This window comes from Phacochoerus africanus, chromosome 5, assembly GCF_016906955.1.
Source record: "Phacochoerus africanus isolate WHEZ1 chromosome 5, ROS_Pafr_v1, whole genome shotgun sequence".
In the NCBI taxonomy this organism is placed as follows: Eukaryota; Metazoa; Chordata; class Mammalia; order Artiodactyla; family Suidae; genus Phacochoerus; species Phacochoerus africanus.
This window is the reverse complement of record NC_062548.1, coordinates 8,214,095-8,235,526: the sequence shown is the minus strand read 5'-3', so window position 1 is coordinate 8,235,526 and position 21,432 is coordinate 8,214,095. Positions and strand designations below refer to the sequence as shown.

The 21,432-nt window shown below is 50.5% G+C and overlaps 1 protein-coding gene across 5 annotated transcripts; it reads right to left on the bottom strand.

Annotated features, from left to right (window-relative positions):
• Nucleotides 1-4,875: 4,875 nt before the first annotated feature.
• TMEM225B (transmembrane protein 225B) lies at nt 4,876-20,247 on the bottom strand. 5 transcript variants are annotated; one of them, XM_047779626.1, is made up of 7 exons: nt 19,748-20,246; nt 18,146-18,238; nt 17,083-17,206; nt 13,582-13,786; nt 11,155-11,301; nt 10,259-10,396; nt 4,876-5,238 (listed from the first exon to the last, which is right to left on the bottom strand). In XM_047779626.1, the coding sequence occupies exons 3-7, from the start codon at nt 17,116-17,118 to the stop codon at nt 5,075-5,077; spliced, it is 690 nt and encodes a 229-aa protein (XP_047635582.1). In that variant the 5' UTR covers nt 17,119-17,206; nt 18,146-18,238; nt 19,748-20,246; the 3' UTR covers nt 4,876-5,074. The 5 variants fall into 5 exon arrangements, with proteins under 5 accessions (XP_047635582.1, XP_047635583.1, XP_047635584.1 ...); XM_047779627.1 differs by having other exon boundaries at nt 19,944-20,246; XM_047779628.1 differs by lacking the exon at nt 19,748-20,246 and adding an exon at nt 19,673-19,717.
• Nucleotides 20,248-21,432: the final 1,185 nt, after the last annotated feature.

Sequence of the window (21,432 nt, the reverse complement as noted above, 5' to 3'; positions counted from 1 at the left end):
AAATGGTAAGATTCAACGACTGATTGGATATGGCAGTTGAGAGAGACCGTGGAATAATTTAGTAACTGACAAAGGCCACATCTCACATAGGTAAGAATGGACTTTTAAAAAGTGAGAGAGGGAGTTCCTGTTGTAGCTCAGCAGTAATGAACCCGACTAGTATGCAAGAGTACACAGGTTTGATCCCTGGCCTCAATCAGTGGGTAGAGGATCCAGCGTTGCTGTGAGCTGTGGTGTAGGCCAGAAGCTACAGCTCTTGATTCCACCCCCTAGCCAGGGACCTTCCACATGCCGCAGGTGCAGCCCTAAAAAGCAAAAAAGAGGCGGGGAGGGAGTTCCCATTGTGACTTAGCGGGACCCCAGTAGTATCCATGAGGGTGGGGGTTTGGATCCCTTGCCTTGCTCAGTGGGTTAATGATCTGGCATTGCCATGAGCTGCTGTGTAGGTCGCAGACTTGGCTTGGATCTTGGACCTGGCTGTAATGTAGGCCTGCAGCTGCAGCTCGGATTCGACCCCTAGCCTGGGAACTTCCGTTTGTTGAGGGTGCAGCCCTAAAGAAAAAAATAAATAAATATAAAAAGTGGACAAATGGTTTGTCCTCTGGAAAAAGGTAACACTGTGTCCATTCCTTTTACTACATGCCAGAGCAAAGTCCAGCCATGCTCATTCTTTTATGCTACAAATTACGTTTTCAACCCATCTTAGAAATAATATTGGAAGACAAAAAAAAAAAAAGGAGTTGCCATCGTGGCAGAGTGGTTAACGAATCTGACTAGGAACCATGAGGTTGCGGGTTCGGTCCCTGCCCTTGCTCAGTGGGTTAACGATCCGGCATTGCCGTGAGCGGTGGTGTAGGTTGCAGACGCGGCTCGGATCCCGAGTTGCTGTGGCTCTGGTGTAGGCCGGTGGTTACAGCTCTGATTCGACCCCTAGCCTGGGAACCTCCATATGCCGTGGGAGCGGCCCAAGAAATAGCAAAAAGACAAAAAAAAAAAAAGAAAAAAAGAAAAAAAAGAAATAATATTGGAGAGAGAGTCTCCTCCCTCCCTCACATCCAAGATCCAAGAGGGATGGACAAGACTCATCCAGGGCCAGGAGAAACGGCTTGATTTGCCCAATCTGTCTTGAAAAACTGAGCTATACCTAGCCATATTAAAAAACATTGTTCAGAGAAGACACCAAAAGAAGGGCATTCTGGAAGAGACAGAGAAAGACTGGATCAGATCACAAGTTTCCAGGTCTGCCTTGGAGAAGAGAAAGGTGCTCCTTTGAACTGGGGAGAAAGGAATCAAAAATGGCTTATGGTCTAGGTTAGAGCTCAGGAAACCTTTTCTGAAAAGGGCCAGAGAGTAACCAGCCTAGGCTTTTCAGGACACACGGTCTGTTCTTTATTTTTACAATCCTTTAAAACTGTAAGTTTTGAGCTCAACAGCCAGGGCATGTGGATTTGACACAAGGTCTGTAGTTTGCTCACCCTTGAAGTAGATTATTTTAAAATTATTCTAGAGAGATTTTTGTTTTGTTGGCTACATCCATAGCATGTGGACGTTCCCAGGCCAGAGACTGAACCTGCGCCACAGCAGCAACCCAGGCCACTGCAGTGACAATGCAAGATCCTTAACCCATGGCACCACAAGAGAACTCTAAAGCATTCATTCTTATCCTCTTTTCCCAGTGATGTTATCAGCTGAGAGTGCAAAGGACAATGATAAGCTTGGAGCTTAAATTATGGAGTGAAAATCAGAATATCAGTTGTGAGGAAGGATGTGGGAAAAAAAATCATAAAATGAATGAAAATCTGTCAAGCAACACTGAACAAGTGATAATGAAAATAGAACAGCAGGTGACAGAATCAATGATTAACAATAGTTAAAAGTTTGTGTCTAACCCTAATATTTGGATCATTGTGGCATCTGCTTCTATTGGTTGTTTATTCCCTTGTCAGGCACATTTTTGCGTATCTAGTAGTTTTGTGTCTTCATGCATTAAGGAAGTAGTCCCCAGGCCATTCCACAGAGAGGCAGTGCACTGCTACAGAGTGTCTAGTCCAGTAAAAAAAATTTATTATTAAATAAAGAAGTTGACCGCCTCATATCGATTTCCTAAGTAAATGTCACTCCTTCCAATAGGTTCCTTTGCAATAGAAAAGAACTTTATTTCAGTAAAGTTTTTGCGAATTTTAGTTTTAAATATTTGTTCTGTTCCTTTATTTCTGTTTTCGTCCTCAGGGACTCCAATTGTATATATGTTGGATCTCCTTTACCTGTCTGTCATAGCTTTTACTTTCTAATCTTTTCATTTTCTTATTTCATTTTCTTCACTCTTATTGTTCTTATCCTTTATGTCTCTTCCTATTCTGCTATCTGTTCTCTGTGATGCTTCTGGTAACTTAGTCTTCACTTCTGACTGTTTCCAGTTCTTTCTTGAATTCTCTCAGTTCCCACTTCATATCCTCCCCTTATCTGTCCCTCTCCTTCTGTTGTCAGGACATTTCTTCTCTAAGTTCCTATAATTCTGGTTTGTGGGATTTTTTTCCCCTAGCTGCAATTGCTTCCTTAAGATTTTTAATTTATCCTTGAATGTTGGATTATAATTCCTCCACTTGGCGGCAACACTTTTCTGGTGAGCCTTCTTCTTCTTTCTTCTTCTTTCTTCTTCTTTCTCTTCTTCCTCTTCTTCCTCTTCTTCCTCTTCTTCCTCCTCCTCCTCCTCTCCCTCCCCTCCCCCTCCCCCTCTCCTTCTCTTTCTCCTTCTTCTTTTTTTTTTTCCCCAGCTGCCAACCTATGCCACAGCAACTTGGGATTTGAGCCTCACCTGTGACCTACAACATAGCTCACAGCAACAACACTGAATCCTTAACCCACTGAGCAAGGCCAGGGATCAAACCCACATCCTAGTCAGGTTCATTACTGCTGAGCCATGACAGGAACTCCTAGTGAGTTTTTTTCATATCCAAACTTTCACTTTCCCTTCTGCTTTTTTTAATAACACCTTTGTATTGCTATTGCAGTGTCACTCTCGTATTTGAATGAGTTTGATTCTCCTGGGCCAGCTCTTGGAAGGAGGATACTGTGGAAAGGGCATTCCCAGTTTCTCAGTGTGAGGACTCATTCTTTCCACTCTACACTCAGGGAGACTTTCTTTACTATGTAGTTCCCCACATAGCAGGGATTCCTCGGATTCTTACATCCCAGCTTGGTTCCAGGGGCTGGACCACCACTCACTTCCTTCCTTCTGTTCTCCACCCATCACCTGTGGAGATACTGCCTTCATCAGGGATGCTGCCGTCTGCCTGCTGAGGTGATTTCCTCTCTTGTCTCAGTGGTACCTTCTGAAATCTTTTCCTTTAAGGACTTCCACGCACCTTCCATGCCTTCCCCACCTCCCCAACACACACCGCCATGCCCTGTTTCTTCTCTACTCTTGTCTTAGCCATTCCCTGGGGGTGGCTCCTCCTCAGACACCTGAAGGTTAATGTGTATTTGCTAGTGATTTTTGGAACGTGCCACTGCTAGGACCACTCGTGACCCAGCCCACTGTGCCCACTGCACTGATCTCCCAGTTGTGGCTTCCCATCCTCATTCTGCTGGTTAAAGGATGGTTTGGGCCACAGTTGCACCTTTCAGACTTTGCAGATTTTCTCTATTCCTCGTTTCACTGAACATTATAGTTCCTATATGGCTTTTTTAAGGAGAAAATGTGAGAAGACTGGAACTAGACTGTCACCATATCTGTATAAGAAAGAAACTCCCGGAGTTCCCTAGCGGCCTAGCAATTAAAAATCTGGCACTGAAAGTGCTATGGCTCAGGTCACTGCTGTGGCGCATGTTCAATCCCTGGCCTATGAACTTCCACGGGCTGCAGGCAAGGCAAAAAGAAGAAACTCCCAAGATATCTTTTGGAGAGAAATGTAGTAAGAAACTACACCAATCTAAAACATCTAGTGCTTGTTTTTGGGGAATTTCTGCTTAGCTTTTCTGCTTGGGTGTGAGCCTCCGGAGCACAGAAAGTGATTTTGATACCTCACACACCCCATGGTGTACTGCACAAGGCCAACCTTTTTTTTTCTCTTTTTTTTTGGCTTTTTAGGGCCACACCTGTGGCATATGGAGTTTCCCAGGCTAGAGGCCTAATTGGAGCTATAGCTGCGGGCCTATACCACAGCTCATGGCAATGCCAGATCCTTAACCCACTGAGTGAGGCCAGGGATCCTAGTCGGATTCATTTCAGCTGCGCCATGATGGGAACTCCCTATGCACGTTCTTTAGAAAGGAAAATGGGGAGGTGCAGTTACTCAGCATTGTTAAGATGGAAGGGTGGGCATGAGGCCAGGGAGTTCCAGCCTCTCCACTGCCCCAAAGCATGTGTACCTCCCAGCTATATGCAGTCTGAAATCTCCTTCAGGACTGCGAAGGGGGGCACTTTAGAGGTGCCCGCAGAAGCCCTCTGGCTCCAGGGAAAGGATGGGTTGCTGGTATGTCGACCGGCTGACTTGCCTAAGCTTTCCCCAGAGGCATGGGCTCAGACTGCCAGACCTGGGAGCTCAGCCCTGGGGAAGCTTTCACCTCTAACCACCCCCTTCCCTCCAATACACATGTGAGCAGAGCTTCCCGAGCGGAGTCACGCTTTTGGCTGAGGACATCACCTTTTCCTTTTAATGTCCTGAACGCAGACACCGTCTGCTGTGGTTCTGTGCTGTTCAGTTCTTGTTTGACAGCAGCTCACGTCACTTGGTCATTGTGCCTATCCCCCTTGCCCACCCCCCCACACTGCAGGCTGGTGTTGAGGTCTGGATGAAGACGTAGTCATCCTTTACTTGATGATGCCTGTCCCCCAAAAAAACCCAATAAAATAAAAAGGAACTCAGGAATCTCTGAAACATTCAGAAAGCCTTTAACAGATGTCAAACACAAGCAAGACAGACTGGCTGTGAGGATGGGGACGCGGCGGCTTGGTGGGGCCCTCAAGCACTTCGGCAACCGTGGCTGAGCCCAGCGGAGACAGGGAGGCACGTACACGGAGACGCGCGCACTCACGCAGCCCGATGGAGGGCAGAGCCCAGGCTCTCCCGGTCTAGATCGCGGTCTCCCCCTTCAGCAGTGTCTCCTTCTGCATGGAGCTCAGGTCTCCTCCCAGACTCTCCAGGTGAGCGATCCCCTGGATCTCCCCAGTATTTGGGGGAATGAGCAACCAATGGCAGCAAAGGCAGGTTGTTTCTCGAACAAGGCAGATGGCACCTAGGTAAGAGCGAAACTTTGGGTCAGGTGACAGAGACTCTCAGGCTCCGTGCCCTAGAGGTCAGAGACTCCCTCCTCTGCCCTGACTCCCTCTGGTGGGCCTCTGCCCGCCTGCTTCTCCCTACAACGTAGGGTATTCCAGGAACAGAAGGGGAAATGATACATCCAAGGACAAGATGGATAAAACTCTCGGAACCGTGGCCAGTGCCGGAACTTGGCTAACCATTAATAGGTAAGAAACAACGTTTCTGGGAGGATGGTCAAACACAAAACGCAGGCCTCTTCAAGACCAGCTCGAGGCCCTCAATAAAGTGAGAGAAAGGAAGAAGAGAATCAGGGTTCATAAGTACAAACGGAGATACCTTGAGCGGATAATAAATGTTGTATTAAGACTAAGCTAAAAGACAACATCTACTCTCAGCTTCATAGCAGACTAGATCCTCTCCCACTAAAAACAACAAAAATTCTAATTATTTCTTCAAAAACGTATTCATAACACGTCACAAAGCTGGCATCAGCGTAGGACATTTTTTGAAGCCAAAACCATTGTGATAACAGGAATCTAGAAAGTTAAAGCAAGCACATAATTAGCCTTTCCCCTTGCAGGTGACCCTGACGTTCCTCTGTGTTGGCCTCTTGGGACACAGAAAATAAAAGGAAAGCCCAGGGGGCTCTAACAAGAGTTGGCCATGTGAAGCCAGAAGTTCAAAGTTACCTGCATTGGCTGAGAAGTCATAAACACGGGCTAGCTGTAATGTGGGTCTGCAGCTAAATTCACAATAGCTACTACGTATTTTGGGTGTGACCCCAAGGTAGTCATGCACCCAAGCACTGGGCAGAAGCAAATGCAAACCCTTTTGTGAGGAAACACTTTAAATACAGGCCTCAAAGAACTTCCACCAATTAAAAAAAAAAAAACCAAGGAAAATGAGTTCACAGTCAAAAAACACAAAACATACCAAGAAACAGCAGCAAGTAATTCAGTTGTTAGAAGATATGGAATATAAAATAAATATTTTAATATGTTATAATAAAAATATATTTGGAGAATAGATTTTAAATAGAAGGAAAAGCATTGAAATGATGAGATTTACAGAAAAATACAACTTCGAGTTATAACACAGATTAGTTGAAATACAAATCTAATACCTAGGTGAAACAGATCAGACACATGTCAAAAAAGATTGGTTAAATTGAAGATACATCTATATAAGTTACTCAGAATGAAGCCCAGAGAGACAGACAGAAAATAGGAAAGAGAACCTAAGAGAAATTTAGGACCAGGGTAGCAAAGGTCTTGCAGAAATCTTCCTGGAGTTCCACGAAGGACCTTTTTAAAAAAAGGAGAAAGATAATGGGAGGGAGATTAAAAAGATTCCAGAAATGCTGAAAGTTATCACTCCGCAGATTCAGGTCACCCATCAAATCCTAACACAAACATCCATACCCTGCCAAATACCAAAGAAAGCCTCAGAGAAAAGACAGCTGCCTCAAAAAGAACAGGGTTTTTAAAGAGAGCCGACTTAGCAACAACAAGAACGGAAGAGAGACAATAATTGAAGAAAACCTTGAATGCTGAGAGCGTAGGAGTCAACTTAAAAATGGATGCTCAGGAGTTCCTGTCGCGGCGCAGTGGTTAACGAATCCGACTGGGAACCATGAGGTTGCGGGTTCGGTCCCTGCCCTTGCTCAGTGGGTTAACGATCCGGCGTTGCCGTGAGCTGTGGTGTAGGTTGCAGACGCGGCTCAGATCCCGCGTTGCTGTGGCTCTGGCGTAGGCCGGTGGCTACAGCTCCAATTCAACCCCTGGCCTGGGAACCTCCATATGCCGCGGGAGCGGCCCAAGAAATAGCAAAAAAAAAAAAAAAAAAAATGGATGTTCAGGAGTTCCTGCCGTGGCGCAATGGGCTTGGCGGCATCTCTGCAGCACCAGGACGCGGGTTCGATCTCCCGACCAGTACAGAGCGTCGCAATAGGTCACAACTGCAGCTTGGATCTGATGCCTGGCCCAGGAACTCCACAAGCCACAGGGCGGCCAGAAAAGAAAAAAATGTACATTCAGCAAAACTAGCTTTAATAAACAAAGGTGAAAGGTAACCTCTACAAATAAAATACGAGAGAGCCCATCTCTGGTCCTCATTAAAAAGCAACATAAAGGACGTACTTCAGGATAATTATCTTAGAAGGTCTGAGGTTTGATGAGCAACTACATTGATAAATATGTGGGTAATTTTTTAAAATGTTAAATGCCCAAAATAATAATTTCAAGTGTATAGAATTTAAAAAACACCAAAGAAACCGAAACATTGGACAAAAGAGCATATCAATTGGGGGGGGGGGGTGTCCTTGAATTATTTATGAAGAGAATAAATATGCTGATTAACTAAGCATGCTAAAATGTCAAAAACAACTACTGCATGAATGAAAATAGACCACATAACTTCCAAACCAAAGAGGGAGGAGATGTAATGAGAGTTACGTACATAAAATTCAATCAGGAGTTCCCGTCATGGCGCAGAGGAAACAAATCCAACTGGGAACCATGTGGTTGCGGGTTTGATCCCTGGCCTCGCTCAGGGGGTTAAGGATCCAGCATTGCCATGAGCTGTGCTGTAGGCTGCAGACGCAGCTTGGATCCCAAGTTGCTATGACTGTGGTGTAGGCTGGAGGCTACAGCTCCAATTCGACCCCTAGCCTGGGAACCTCTATATGCCGTGGAGCAGCGCAAAGAAATAGCAAAAAGACAAAAAAAAAAAAAGCTAGATGAAAAAATCCAATCATAAGATATCTATAAGAGACATTCAAAACATGAAGACAGAGATAGGTTTTTTGTTTTGTTTTATTTTATCTTGTTTTTTTACCCATGCCCTTGGCATGTGGAAGTTCCTGGGCCAGGGATCAAACCTGTGCTACAGCAGCAACCCAAACCACTGCAGTGACACCACCAGATCCTCAACCCACTGCACCACAAGGGAAACCTCAGAGACAGGTTTAGGAGAGATATAACAGGCAAATACTAATCTAAAAAAGGCAGAGGTAGCTAGAGTAATATCAAATAAAACAGTCTTTACAGGAGTTCCATCGTGGCACAGTAGAAATGAATCCAACTAGGAACCATGAGGTTGTGGGTTCAATCCCTGGCCTCGCTCAGTGGGTTAAGGATCTGGCATTGCCGTGAGCTATGGTGTAGGTCGCAGATGCATCTCAGATCCCACGTTGCTGTGGTTGTGGCACAGGCCTGCAGTTGCAGCTCTGATTCAACCCCTACCCTGGGAACTTTCATATGCTGCTCGTGTGACCCTAAAAACAAAACAAACAAAGAAGTTCAATTCACTAGTAAAATATAACAATTCTAAATTGAGGTTTAAACAAGATAATAAACAAGTGTGATGTAATGTTTATAAATAAAAAGTTGCATTGGACATGAAACATGAAAATGGACCTCAGACTAGGCTCTAGAGCAAGTCTCAATAAATCTGCAAATATCAGGACTACACAGACCATGATCTCTTATCAAATTCAAAGTTAAAATCATTAACACAAGATACAATAAAAACTCTATGCCTCAAAATTTAAAGAACACTTTAAAATAATTCATAGATCAAAGAAGAAATCATAAGGAGAACTCAAAAAAATATTTGAACAACAAAAAATATGACACATAAAAATGAGAGAGTCAAATAAAGATGCAATTCTTAGGAGTTCCCGTCGTGGCGCAGTGGTTAACGAATACAACTAGGAACCATGAGGTTGCGGGTTCGGTCCCTGTCCCTGCCCTTGCTCAGTGGGTTGACGATCCGGCGTTGCCGTGAGCTGTGGTGTAGGTTGCAGACGCGCTCGGCTCGGATCCCGCATTGCTGTGGCTCTGGTGTAGACTGGTGGCTACAGCTCCAATTCGACCCCTAGCCTGGGAACCTCCATATGCCTCGAGAGCGGCCCAAGAAATAGCAAAAAAAAAGACAAAAAAAAAAGATGCAATTCTTAGAGAGGAATTAAAGCTTTAAACGCCTACTTAGAAAAGAAATAATCAATGAGCTTAAACCCTTGATTTAAGAAGTTGGAAAAGGAATAGCAGAATAAATGCTATTCTTTCTGTAGGAAGAAAAGTTCAAAATAAGAAGCAAAAATTAATTAAATAGAAAACAAACTTAAAATATGAAGGTTCAAGCAAGTTAAAAGCTAGTTCCCGGAGAAGACAAAAAATGATAAACCTCTGACAAAATTAGTCATGAAAAAAGAGAAAACTGGGTATTAAAAAAGTACATAACTACAAATGCAGCACAAATTAAAAAGTTAAGAAAGACGGGAGTTCCCGTCGTGGCGCAGTGGTTAACGAATCCGACTAGGAACCATGAGGTTGCGGGTTCGGTCCCTGCCCTTGCTCAGTGGGTTAAGGATCTGGCGTTGCCGTGAGCTGTGGTGTAGGTCGCAGACGCGGCTTGGATCTGGCGTTGCCGTGGCTGTGGCGTAGGCCAGTGGCTGCAGCTCTGATTCAGCCCCTCGCCTGGGAACCTCCACATGCCAGGGGTGTGGCCCTAGAAAAAAACAGAAAGACAAAAAAGAATTGAGATGACGTTAATATAGGTAAAGAAAAAGGGATTCAAGGGAGGTGTGAGATCTTAGATTTCACGATAAAGAGAGAGAACAGAAAGACTTAGGAGCTGGGGTGGTGAAAGGGAGAGTAGAAATACTTGGCGGTCCGGTTCCAAAGTCGAGGAGCCTAAGAAGAGGGAGGCCGGGGGGAGTGGGGACAGGGCCGAGGCCCCGGAGCAGCACCGTCCGGCAGAACTTCCTGCATCTGGCAGCCACTAGACACATAAGAAAGTGGTTTCTGAACATTTCAAGGGTGGCCAGCATGACCAAGGAACTCCATTTCTAACCGTATTTCATTTTAATTAATTAAAGCAAAATAGCCACTAGTGGCTACTGACTGTGGTTTCCAACAGCGCAACTCTAGAGCTTCCACAGCTCCTGAATCCAGACAGAGGGTGGGGAGGCGGGCACCAGCCCGAACACTCACCGGCCGCTACGAACAGAAGGATGCCGAAGCCCAGGGCGTAGTAAGGCCACTGCACGGAGAAGTGGGGAGGGTTGGGCTTCATCCTCAGACTCTGCATCTCCAGGGCATGCAGCAACAAGGCCAGGAAGGCACAGGCCCCTGCAGGGGCACAGGGAGGCACCCTTGCTCTCCTCCCGTGTCCCCGCCTTCCCTCCGGTCTCCCTACAGCCTGTGTGGCTCCCGCCTGAGGCTGCTTTTTCCTGCCCTTTCGGAGCTGATAACCTCCACCCCACGTGCCTGTCTCGCCTCCTTCCCAACTCATCTCAGAGCCCACACGCCTCACCTTCCCGGGACCCGGTGATCAGAAATCCCTCTCCCAGGCACCCTCTGTGGCCCTGCCCTGGGCTGACTCCAGATGGGGTCCCCCTGGGTGTGACACCGTGGGTGAAACTCAACCTGATTTTCCCACTGTGAGCGTTCCACCTCCTCCATCTGATGGGGGCCTCCCAGGAGGGGGCCTTGGTCAGCCTTTTAAAGTCAAAAGGTTCCACGAGGCAGAGAGAGTCTCTTCCATTTGCTCATCCAAGAAACATATTTCATTTATATCCGTTGATTTCAAGGATATTACAACCCTGTACCAGATCCTATGACAGCCGCTAGGATAGAGGTTGTGGGGAAAAGACCCCTGGACAGATGAGGCCACGCCAGAGAGTAAGGGCCGTGCCCGCTGCAGGTGCAACGTGCCAGGAAGCCCAAAGGAGGGGACCATAAATCCTGAGGGGGCACGTGTGGGGGTTGCTACTTGGGGGAGAAGGCAAGAGAGGAGAGGGGCCCTCAAAAGTGCCCCCTGACCTCAGAGACCACCCCCCGCCCCCGGCCCCCACCCCAAGGCTGGACCCCCACCTGCTGATCCACACCTGTGAGGAAGCTGATGAAGGCGGACACCAGGTTGTGCTTCCGGGTCCCCAGAAAGAGGTCAGACGCAAAGGACACCATGGCGAAGACGGTGAGGAAGGAGAAGAGGACGGCGCACAGCAGGAACACGCGGCCGAGGACGATGTAAACTGCAGGGGAGGGAGGGAGCGTGGGCTGGGGCCGGGCACCCCGACCCCTAGGGCAGAGCCCCCCAGGGACCGGGTGGGCATGGCCCCGGAGCCCAGCCACCCTCAGGTCCCCAAGCGTAGCCTGGGATCAAGGCTCCAAGCTGGCCACCTGGCCCAGCCCATCTCGTTCCCCATGACATGAAAGCAATGACATAAGCAAATTTTTTTTTTTTTTGGTCTTTTTGCCTTTTCTAGGGCCGCTTCCCACAGCATATGGAGGTTCCCAGGCTAGGGGTCTAATACGCCAGAGCCACAGCAATGGGGGAACCGAGCTGCGTCTGCCACCTACATCACAGCTCAGGGCAATGCTGGATCCTTAACCCACTGAGCGAGGCCAGGGATCGAACCCGCAACCTCATGGTTCCTAGTCAGATTCGTTGACCACCGAGCCAAGACGGGAACTCTGACATGGGCAATTTTAGGCGGCGAGATCATTATTCAATTCTTAACAAACACTGTTGTGTGCATCTGCTTGTTTCAAAGCACATGGGAAAACCACGTTATGATCTGGGGAAAATCGGTGGCTTTGACCAACAACATGAAATGGTCACGATAAAATCTGTTGCATGTGGACATGTGAAGAATCGCCTCTGTATTGGTCACACTGCAATCAGTCACGGGTGGAAAATACCCACTGTGTGAGACCAGGATGTTCTGAACTCCGCAGGGAGGCCCCCCAACCCCTATGTAATTACCCTGGTTAATAGGAGGAATGAGGCAGACCAAGGATGGGGGCTGGGGGGGGGGGTTCATTCTCCTACTGTCAGCATGATTCAGACTTGCTAAAATGAGGTGTTTTTTTGGGGGGGGGTGTTTTTTGTTTTTTTGCCTTTTCTTGAGCCGCTCCCATAGCATATGGAGGTTCCCAGGCTGGGGGTCGAATCAGAGCTGTAGCCGCTGGCCTACGCCAGAGCCACAGCAACGCGGGATCCGAGCCTCGTCTGCAACCTACACCACAGCTCACAGCAATGCCAGCCCTTAACCCCCTGAGCAAGGGCAGGGATCGAACCCGCAACCTCATGATTCCTAGTCGGATTCGTTATGACGGGAACTCCCAGACTTGTTAAAATGAGGTTTATGCCCTCCTAAGCAGGCAGAGTGCTCGAGAGCAGCCGGGGCTGGGACAGAATATCTATAGGTGTGGAAGACCTAGATATTCTAGAATCTCCCCTCGGGTCAAACCAGTGGTTCTCAAGTGCGGGCAGTGCTGACCCCCCAGGAGATATCAGGCCATCCCAGGAGGTAATTCTGGTTGTCACAACTGAGGCAGGGGAGGGGGCTGCTCATGGAATCGAGCGGGGAGAAGAGGGCGGGGGGTGTTACGGACCATCCTCTGGGCAATGGGAGAGCCTCCGCCACCAAAGATCATCCCCCCAAGATGTCAGTGGCGCCCAGGCTGAGGACCCTAGACCACAGAGCGCACACGGTCTGGGCCGTCTACTCCCGAGGGGCCTCTCCTCTCCTGTTCCCAGGAGACAGCCCTCCCAAGGTCCCCCCCTTTCCCAGGCAAACATCCCCCGACCTCCCAAAGTTCCTTGTAAAATATGATCTCACGTGCCTTTACCATCCACTGAGCCCATACTTAGGCGCAGTCCACTGAAAACCTGGTACCCACAGTTCCCGTTGTGGCGCGGCGGAAACAAATCCGACTAGTATCGGTGAGGACGTGGGTTTGATCCCTGGCCTTGCTCAGTGGATCAGGGATCTAGCGCTGCCGTGAGCTGTGGTGTAGGCCACAGATGCAGCTCGATCACGAGTTGCCTTGGCTGTGGCGTAGGCTGGCAGTGAAAGCTCTGATTCAGCTGCCAGCCTGGGAACCTCCACATGCCGCAGGTGCAGCCCGAAAAAGAAAAAGTGGTCGCCAGGCCCAAGCCCACCTTCTGCAGAGGTGCCACCCACAGCTGGACAGGCACATGGCAGAGGGGACAACTGGGGCCGAAATCCAGCCTTTGCTCTGCGAGACAGGCTGTTCCCCTGGCTCGGGGCTGTCTGTCCAGACTGAAGGCAGCCCCTCCTGGGGGAATGAACTTTGCTGCCGAGGCATCTGCCGAGGTCTCCAGTGATCGACCTCGCCAGACAGGGCGCGCCCCAGCTGCCCACTTCCCTCTAACCCCAAGAGAGGGCAGACCCAGAGAAAAGGTCCTAGCAGGCATGTTAAATTCTGTCCCACCTGGCCCCGCCAGGCCTCCGTCGCCCAGCACCCCCCACGCTGCCCTATCCCCTGCCCCCATCCCTCCATACTTGACAAGGGCCGAGGCTTCCAGCACTTGATCTGGAAGCAGTTCTCAAACAGGCCGCTGAAAAACACTTCCTGGGACTCGTCCTTCACAAGACGCACCCAGAAGGGGAAGATGGAGACCAGCAGCAGAAGCAGGAAGCCCAGGGAGGTCAAGGCCACGGCCCAGGTGAACCACTTCACGGCTTTGTCCTCCAAAGTCAGCATCACCTGCACGAGGGAACAGGGAGGGTGTCTCGACAGCACAGGGTCAAGAAGAAGATGCCTGCAGGTGTTAGCACACACGTGAGGCTCGGAAAGTGCTGATTTCTTTGCCCTGATTAACCATCCAAGCCTTACAGGTCTCTGGCGAGCCTAAAAAAAACCATTTTCTGCCGTCAATTCACTGGGCGATCTTCTTGGAGCCCCACTTCCACCTCTATAAAATAAAGAGGTTGGACGAGGCCTCCCCTCCCAGCTTGAAAGTTCTAACCTCTCAATTCTGTGACCACCTAACTGGCCACTCCAGTCAGCTGTCAGCTACTATTTGCCTTTTGAGATTTGAGAATGAGCACCAAGGGAGATACTAAAACTGGGGCCTGGCGTTCCCACTGTGGCGCAGTGGGTTAAGATTCTGACTGCAGGGGCTTGGGTCGCTGCAGAGGCATGGATTTCATCCCTAGCCCAGCACAGTGGGTTAAAGGATCTAGCGCTGCCACAGCTGCAGCTCAGATTCACTTCCTGGCCCTGGAACATCCAAAGAACGCAGGTGTAGCTATTAAAAAAAAATAAAATAAAATAAAATGGAGTTCCCCTGGTGGCTCAGTGGTTAACGAATCCGACTAAAAACCATGAGGTTGCAGGTTCGATCCCTGGCCTTTCTCAGTGGATTAAGGATCCGGCGTTGCTGTGAGCTGTGGTGTAGGTTGCAGACACGGCTCAGATCCCGCATTGCTGCAGCTGTGGTGTCGGCTGGCAGCTGCAGCTCCAATTAGACCCCTAGCCTGGGAACCTCCATATGCCACGGAATGGCCCTAGAAAGGGCAAAAAGACAAAAAAAAAAAAAAAGGCAATGAGGGCCTGAAGGAAGTGCCTTTACTCAGTGACTGGCCTTCCTGCCTCAGAACCTGGGGAGATGGACGTGGGTCCACTGGCCAGGAGGAGCTCTCTGTTGAAAAATAAGCAGACCATGTGCACACAGAAAGTTTTAAAAACAGTTTGAGTCTCACAGACCTCCCTGAAGCCCTGGGTTCCCTCTAAGCCTGGAGGTCAAGGCCCTCCCTCAGTGAAGCATCCCTCTAAGCTCGCCTTCACCACCATCTGCCATGAGGATGTCTTCTTTAGAAGGAGCACCTGCGATGGAGAAGGTACGTGCTGGCCGGATTTGGCTTTAGCAGCCCGTGGCGGTGTCCCAGCTTTATCACTTGCTGGCTGGATAACCTCGGAGAACTTGCTAGAACACTCAGGACCTTGGGTCCCCTATTTGGAAAAGGAGATAACACCTGCCTAGTGAAGTCAATAGGAGGACCAAATAAAATTCTGCAAACCGGAGCTGCCCTTGTGGCTCAGTGGTAACGAATCCAACCGGGATCCAGGAGGACTCAGGTTCGATCCCTGATCCTGCTCAGTGGGTTAAGGATCTGGCTTTGCCACAAGCTGTGGCTGGGATCTGGCGTGCCTGTGGCCGTGGTATAGGCCAGCAGCTGCAGCTCTGATTCTACCCCTAGCCTGGGAACCTCCATATGCTGTGAGCACAGCCCTAAAAAGCCAAAAATAAGGTAAAATAAAATTCTGCAAACCCAAGTGTCAGGCACAGTGCTCAGGCCCAGGGGCTTGGTGAAAGTTGGGGGTGGGACCAACTTGTCCTAAAATGCAAACATTCCTGAGGGAAAAGAGGCCGGGGGCCACTCATAACCTAAGGGCAAATGTATTCAGCCAGTCTGCTTCCCATCAGCCTCTGCTCCCAGCAGCCCTAAGGAATGAGTTTCCCTGAGGCGGAGAAGGAGGAGCAGGGGAAGGAACCGGGCAGGCTGGGAGCCTGGCGTGCTGCGGGGAGGGCTGGGCCTGTCCATGGGCATCTGTGGGCACCATGATGACCCTGGCCACCTGGCACTGCAGAAAGGCGGCATCAGGAGGTGAGGGAGAGACACGGCAAAGGAGGGGGGGGGGCCGACGCCCCAAGACGCAGCCCTTCTTCCCAAGTCTCACCCTTCCTGTCAGGCCTGGAGGCTTCTGCTTAAACAGACAAGCTGTGCCTGTGAGCGAGGAAGACAAGGCCCTGGAGTGAGGGCGCCTCCCTCTCCCCTTCCCACCTTGTACCCAGGCCCTGGGGCTTCTTCCCAGCCCCACGTGGCCCCCTCCCTGCAGCCGGGGGCAAGGAGTGTGTCTGAGAAGTGCTGATCACCACAGCAGAACAAGCCTAATGGCAGAGGGCAGAGAAATATGCTGTTTATGAAAGGGTTGACAACTGTTCCGCTTTCACACCTGTCAGAGCGCTTGGTACAGTTCTAAAGCGCTTTCTCCTCCGTCATTTACCAGTTTCTCTACTTCCCACATCCAATATGCATCCTGCCCTCTCTGCAAATCTCTCTTTTTTTTTTTTTTTTTGGTCTTTTTAGGGCCACACCCATGGCATATGGGGGCTCCCAGGCTAGGGGTCTAATTGGAACTGCAGCTGCAGCCTACGCCACAGGCAAGCCAGGTCCAAGCCGCGTCTGCGACCTACGCCACCGCTCACAGCAACGCTGGATCTTGAACCCACTAAGCGAGGCCAGGGATCGAACCTGCACCCTCATGGTTCCTAGTTGGATTCGTTTCCGCTGCGCCACGACGGGAACTCTCACAGCTCCCGTTTCAATCTCCCCTCACTCCACAGGCGATTCTGATGAGGACACCTGAACCTCAGGGCCTCGGCTTCCCTTCACTGTAAAAGGATGAAGTGGGCTGGACCAGAGAGCGAGAAGTCCTGGCCTTAACGCTCCCCGGGTAGGAGTCCTGGCTGCGTCTAGACCCCCTTCCTCTGGATGGAATGGAATACGCTGGACATTTTCAACCGATGGTCTGAGCCCCTTCCTGTCCCCCACCCTCTGAACCCCAACTTGTCTAAACCTGACCTCAGTGTCTTCCCCCTTTCATCATCTTCTCCATCACCCAGACTCTAGACTGGAGCTCACGCTGGCTTCGCCCTATCCCCCATATTTCCACCTCCTCGACCTTCTTATCCTCTCAGTTTTTCCTTCATAAAGTCTCCCAGGAGCCCACCCCTCCACCCCAGCACCTGCCACGTCTCCCTCCACGCCTGACACCACCATCAGTCCCAAGCACCTCCAACCCGGGTTGTCTCCCTCTAAACCTTTGAAGTCCCACATCTTCAGCCAAGCTGGGGGTGCTGCCCCCTCCATGCACCCTCCTGGCCACCAGCCATGACCCATTCACACCACAGAAATGAACTATGTACTAACTGGGCGCCCCATGCCCGGCTTAGGCCAATGGGGAGAAGCGGGCATGAAAAAAAGACAGGAACTCACAGGTAACCACTGGGGAGAAGAGACACAAAAACTCATCACGCGATACAGTGCTTTCCACCTGCCGGGGTCTCTGAGAGGCCAGGCACATCCCAGGGCACCAAATTCAACCGGACAGCTGACCGAGCTGCAAAGAAGGCAGCAAAGGAAGGCAATTATTGAGCCAGGTTAGGGTCGCTTCTCGCACAGACGGACTTGTCAAAACACCAGCCAGTATATTCAGAAAAGGACAAGGAGAGGGCCAGAGAGTGGGGGGTTCAGTCTTGACCACGGCTCACCTGGCTGGAAATGCAGTGCACAGCACTTGTTTGGATCCCCGGGGCCCTCTTGGGCCCTGTGCTACAGCACATTCATAATAGTACCCACTACGAGAGACACGCCAGCTTGCAATGGATTCAAAAATATATAATGGGATCTAACCTACAAAGAACCATCCAGCGAGTCCCTCAGAACTGCATGATCTGTGCTAAATATAATCCAAAGGCTGCTGTGAGGCCTCCCAGATGGGAACCCAACACAGAGGAACCTGCCCCTCGGAAAACTGGCGAACAGACTTTACCCAAGTGCCTCAAGCCGCGGGAAATTTCAGATACCTGCTAGGATGTGTGGATACTTTTTCAGGATGGGTGCAAGCATATTCTGCCAGCACAGAAAAAGCCTCCGAAGTGGCTAAAGCTTGAAGGAAATTATGCCCTGACTTGGACTGCCTAACTCCCTTCCAAGGGAAAATGGACCTGCTTTTGTCTCCAGCATAACCCAACAGGTATCTAAACCACTGCAAATTCCTTCATCCTGGAGACCACAATCAAGAGGAAAGACGGAGAAAATGAGTCATACATTAAAGAGAAGCATTGCTAAACTATGTCCAGAGACCATTTAACTTGGAATAAGGTCTTGCCGGCTGCCCCGCTATGGGTCAGAGTGGCGCCCAGAAGCAGGCTTAAATTAAGCCCCTCTGAAATACTGGCGGGCCATTCCAGGGGTCTGCTCGAGCGGGGGACTCGAAAAGTGCTCTGAAAGGCCGAGCAGTTGACAAATATGTTAACACTCTGGGCACAATACTAACCTCTGCTGATGAGTTTGCTTCCAATAGGTCCGCCTATCCAGCCGAGTTAGGCTCACATCCTTTCCGACCTGGAGACCAAGACCTCCTTAAAACCTGGAGAGGAGAAGGGCCTGAGCACCAGCCGACGGCAGGGTGGACAGAACCCCGCACGGTCTTACTGATCACGCACTCATCTGTTCAGTTAGCTGGAGTAAAGCCATGGGTTCACCACACCAGGGGTACAGCAGCCCCACTGACACCAGAAAATGACCCAACTCCTGAGAGGTCTAGAGAGCGATGGGTTTGTGAACTCTTAGAAGACATAAGGTAGCTCTTTAAAGAGGATAGATACTGGAGTTCCCGTCGTGGCTCAGTGGTTAATGAATCCGACTAAGAACCATGAGGTTGCGGGTTCGGTCCCTGGCCTCGCTCAGTGGGTCAAGGATCCGGCGTTGCCGTGAGCTGTGGTGTAGGTCACAGGCGCAGCTCGGGTCCCGCATTGCTGTGACTCTGGCGTAGGCCGGCAGCTGTAGCTCCGATTAGACCCCTAGCCTGGGAACCTCCATATGCCGCAGGAGCAGCCCAAGAAAAGACAAAAAGGAAAAAAGGATAAATGTTGAGATTAGAATTTCATTGTAGCAGGAATTTTCCCAAGTTTCAGTCGTCGTAGATACGGAAAGAGAACTGCATTACTTAATATTCCCAGCACAAGGCTCATCAATTCCATTCCCTGATCACCCCCTCATGGCCCATGTTCGACCGGAAGTAGCCAGAAGGATCATCGCCCCTTTTCTGGCAAGATTGTGGAAGGGACACTGACAGTGGGGAGCTGTAAGGAAGCAACCCTGAGCGACCCTTAGTGGCCCTGTGCAGCCGTTGGTCAGCATTGCAGGGAGCCCTTCCCCCAAGCAAGTGACAGCGAGGGAGTGACCGGTGGCCCCTCCCCTTTCTCAGTATAAAAGAAGCCTGCATTCAGGCTGAGGCAAGACGGTTTTTTGAGACACTGGTCTGCCATCTTCTGGGTCTGCCAGCCTTCCGATTAAAGTCTTGTGCCTGCCCCAACTCCTCTCCTAATGTATTGGCCTGTTGTGCAGCGATCAGAGCCAACTTGGGTTCGGTAACAGCTTGACGGCGGAAAGTAGAAGAGCTGCGTCCCCGTGGGGCCTGGGTTTCCTTTGGCAGCATCTCCCTGAGCCTCCGTGTGCCAACTTTGGGGTCCCCCTCCCACTCACCTGACGGCCAGACAGCCTAGGACTATACTGGCCAAAGGAGTAGGGAGACAAGACAAAACGCACCCCGGGCTGGAACCGGCAAGAGACCGGGAAGGAACCATCTGGGCCGCAGGCGGCCTCACACACACACACACACACACACACACACGCACGCACGCACACACCCACCCCACTTTAACACCAGGAGTTTGAGGGTACGTGGGCTGCAAACTGATTTAGGTTTGGTCAGAGGTTCCTTCCCGCTGACTGCCCTCCTGGGCCCTTCAGTGGCCCCAAAGCCCCAGTGACATTTCCAGACCCAAAGATGGGCCCTGACCTGGCCATCTGCCCCCAGATCACGCCCCGCGGGTAACGTTCTGCACGCCCCTGAGCTCCCCACCCTCGACCCCACCTCCGCGGGGCACCGTCGGGTCTCTGCCTCCCGGCGGCGGGGCTTCCCTCTGCGCAGCCGCTCCTCCGCCCCTTCCGCCCACGGTGCGGACCTTCCGTTGGCTCCCCCCCCCCGAGGCCCGGCGAGGGGAGGCTTCGTCTCTGGGCAGAGCCCACCCAGCCCTCGGGCCGGCGGAGGACGGCGGCGGGGGGCTCACCTCTCAGCTCACGTGGCCCTCGGCGGGCGGAACCCGGCCTCCGGGGTGGGTAGCAGTCCCGGCCATGCTCACCGGTGCACGGAACGGGGTGGAGGATGGAGCAAGCAGAAGCCCGTCGGATCTGAATGTGAATTCCAGCTCTGCCATCACCAGCAGGTGACCTTGGGCGAGTTACTTCTCTCTGGGTGTCAGTTTTCTCGTCTGTGAAACGGCAATGACAGTAGCAACTCCTCCTGTTGGGTGGCTGAGGTGTAGACTTGGCGCCTTGAAGAAGGCCCAGCTTCCTGCCTCCCCAGCGCCCTGCAGCTCCCTCTCCTTCCCCAAGACCCCCCGCTCAGCCTCCATCCCCCCGACTCCCAGGTCCTCCCGCCCCCTTGCCCTGCGCATGCGTTCTGACCATCCTTCGGCCTCCCTAGCCCTGACCTGCCCCTCCTCTGCCCTCGGGGACTAGGGCTGGGAAAGACTCTCCCAAAGGAGGTTCTCTGGCATCTAGCCCTGGGGGTCGGGCTGGGGGACTGCTTCGAGTGGCAAGAGCTGGATAAGTCACTGTCCCCACTTGCTTAAGAGTCTTCCCTCACCAAGGAAATGCATCTATAACTCCTAAGATCTTAAAATGCCAGGACCGTGGCTGGCCCCTCCTCACCCCGCCCCACTCGCCAGCACCAAAGACGACAAGAAGGGATGAAAGGATGTCGGATGGACCACTCATGCATTGACTCTCATGTGAGAGGCAGACAGCCAGCCTCTGTACTAGTCAATTCTGTCGGTCCTGAGGTTCAGACCCTAACTTGTAAGCGCTCAGGCAAGAGAGGGCGTTTATGGGCTTAGCAGGGTCGGGGCAGAGGTTCTTCAGGACTGGAGCCAAGACCACAGATGAAAAACTTTAGATTGCTGTCTCAGGTTAAGAACGTGCCCAAACTGAAGATGTGGTACATATACACAATGGAATACTACTCAGCCATAAAAAAGAACGACATAATGCCATTTACAGCAACATGGATGGAACTAGAGACTCTCATACTGAGTGAAATAAGTCAGAAAGACAAAGACAAATACCGTATGATATCACTTATAACTGGAATCTAATATCCAGCACAAATGAACCTTTCCACAGAAAAGAAAATCATGGACTTGGAGAATAGACTTGTGGCCGCCCCGGGGGTGGGGGGGTGGAGGGAGGAAGTGGGAGGGATCAGGAGCTTGGGGTTATATTCCAAGTTGTATCTACAACTTGGAATGGATTTACAAGGAGATCCTGCTGAGTAGCATTGAGAACTATGTCTAGATACTTACATTGCAACAGAACAAAGGGTGGGGAAAAAAATGTATACATGTAAGTGTAACTTGGTCCCCATGCTGTACAGCAGAAAAAAAAATTATTAAAACATGAAAAAAAAATCAACACAACACACCACATTAGTAGAATGAAGGAAAATTTTCCATGTATATGAAATATCCAGAACAAGCCAATCCATAGAGACAGAAAGCA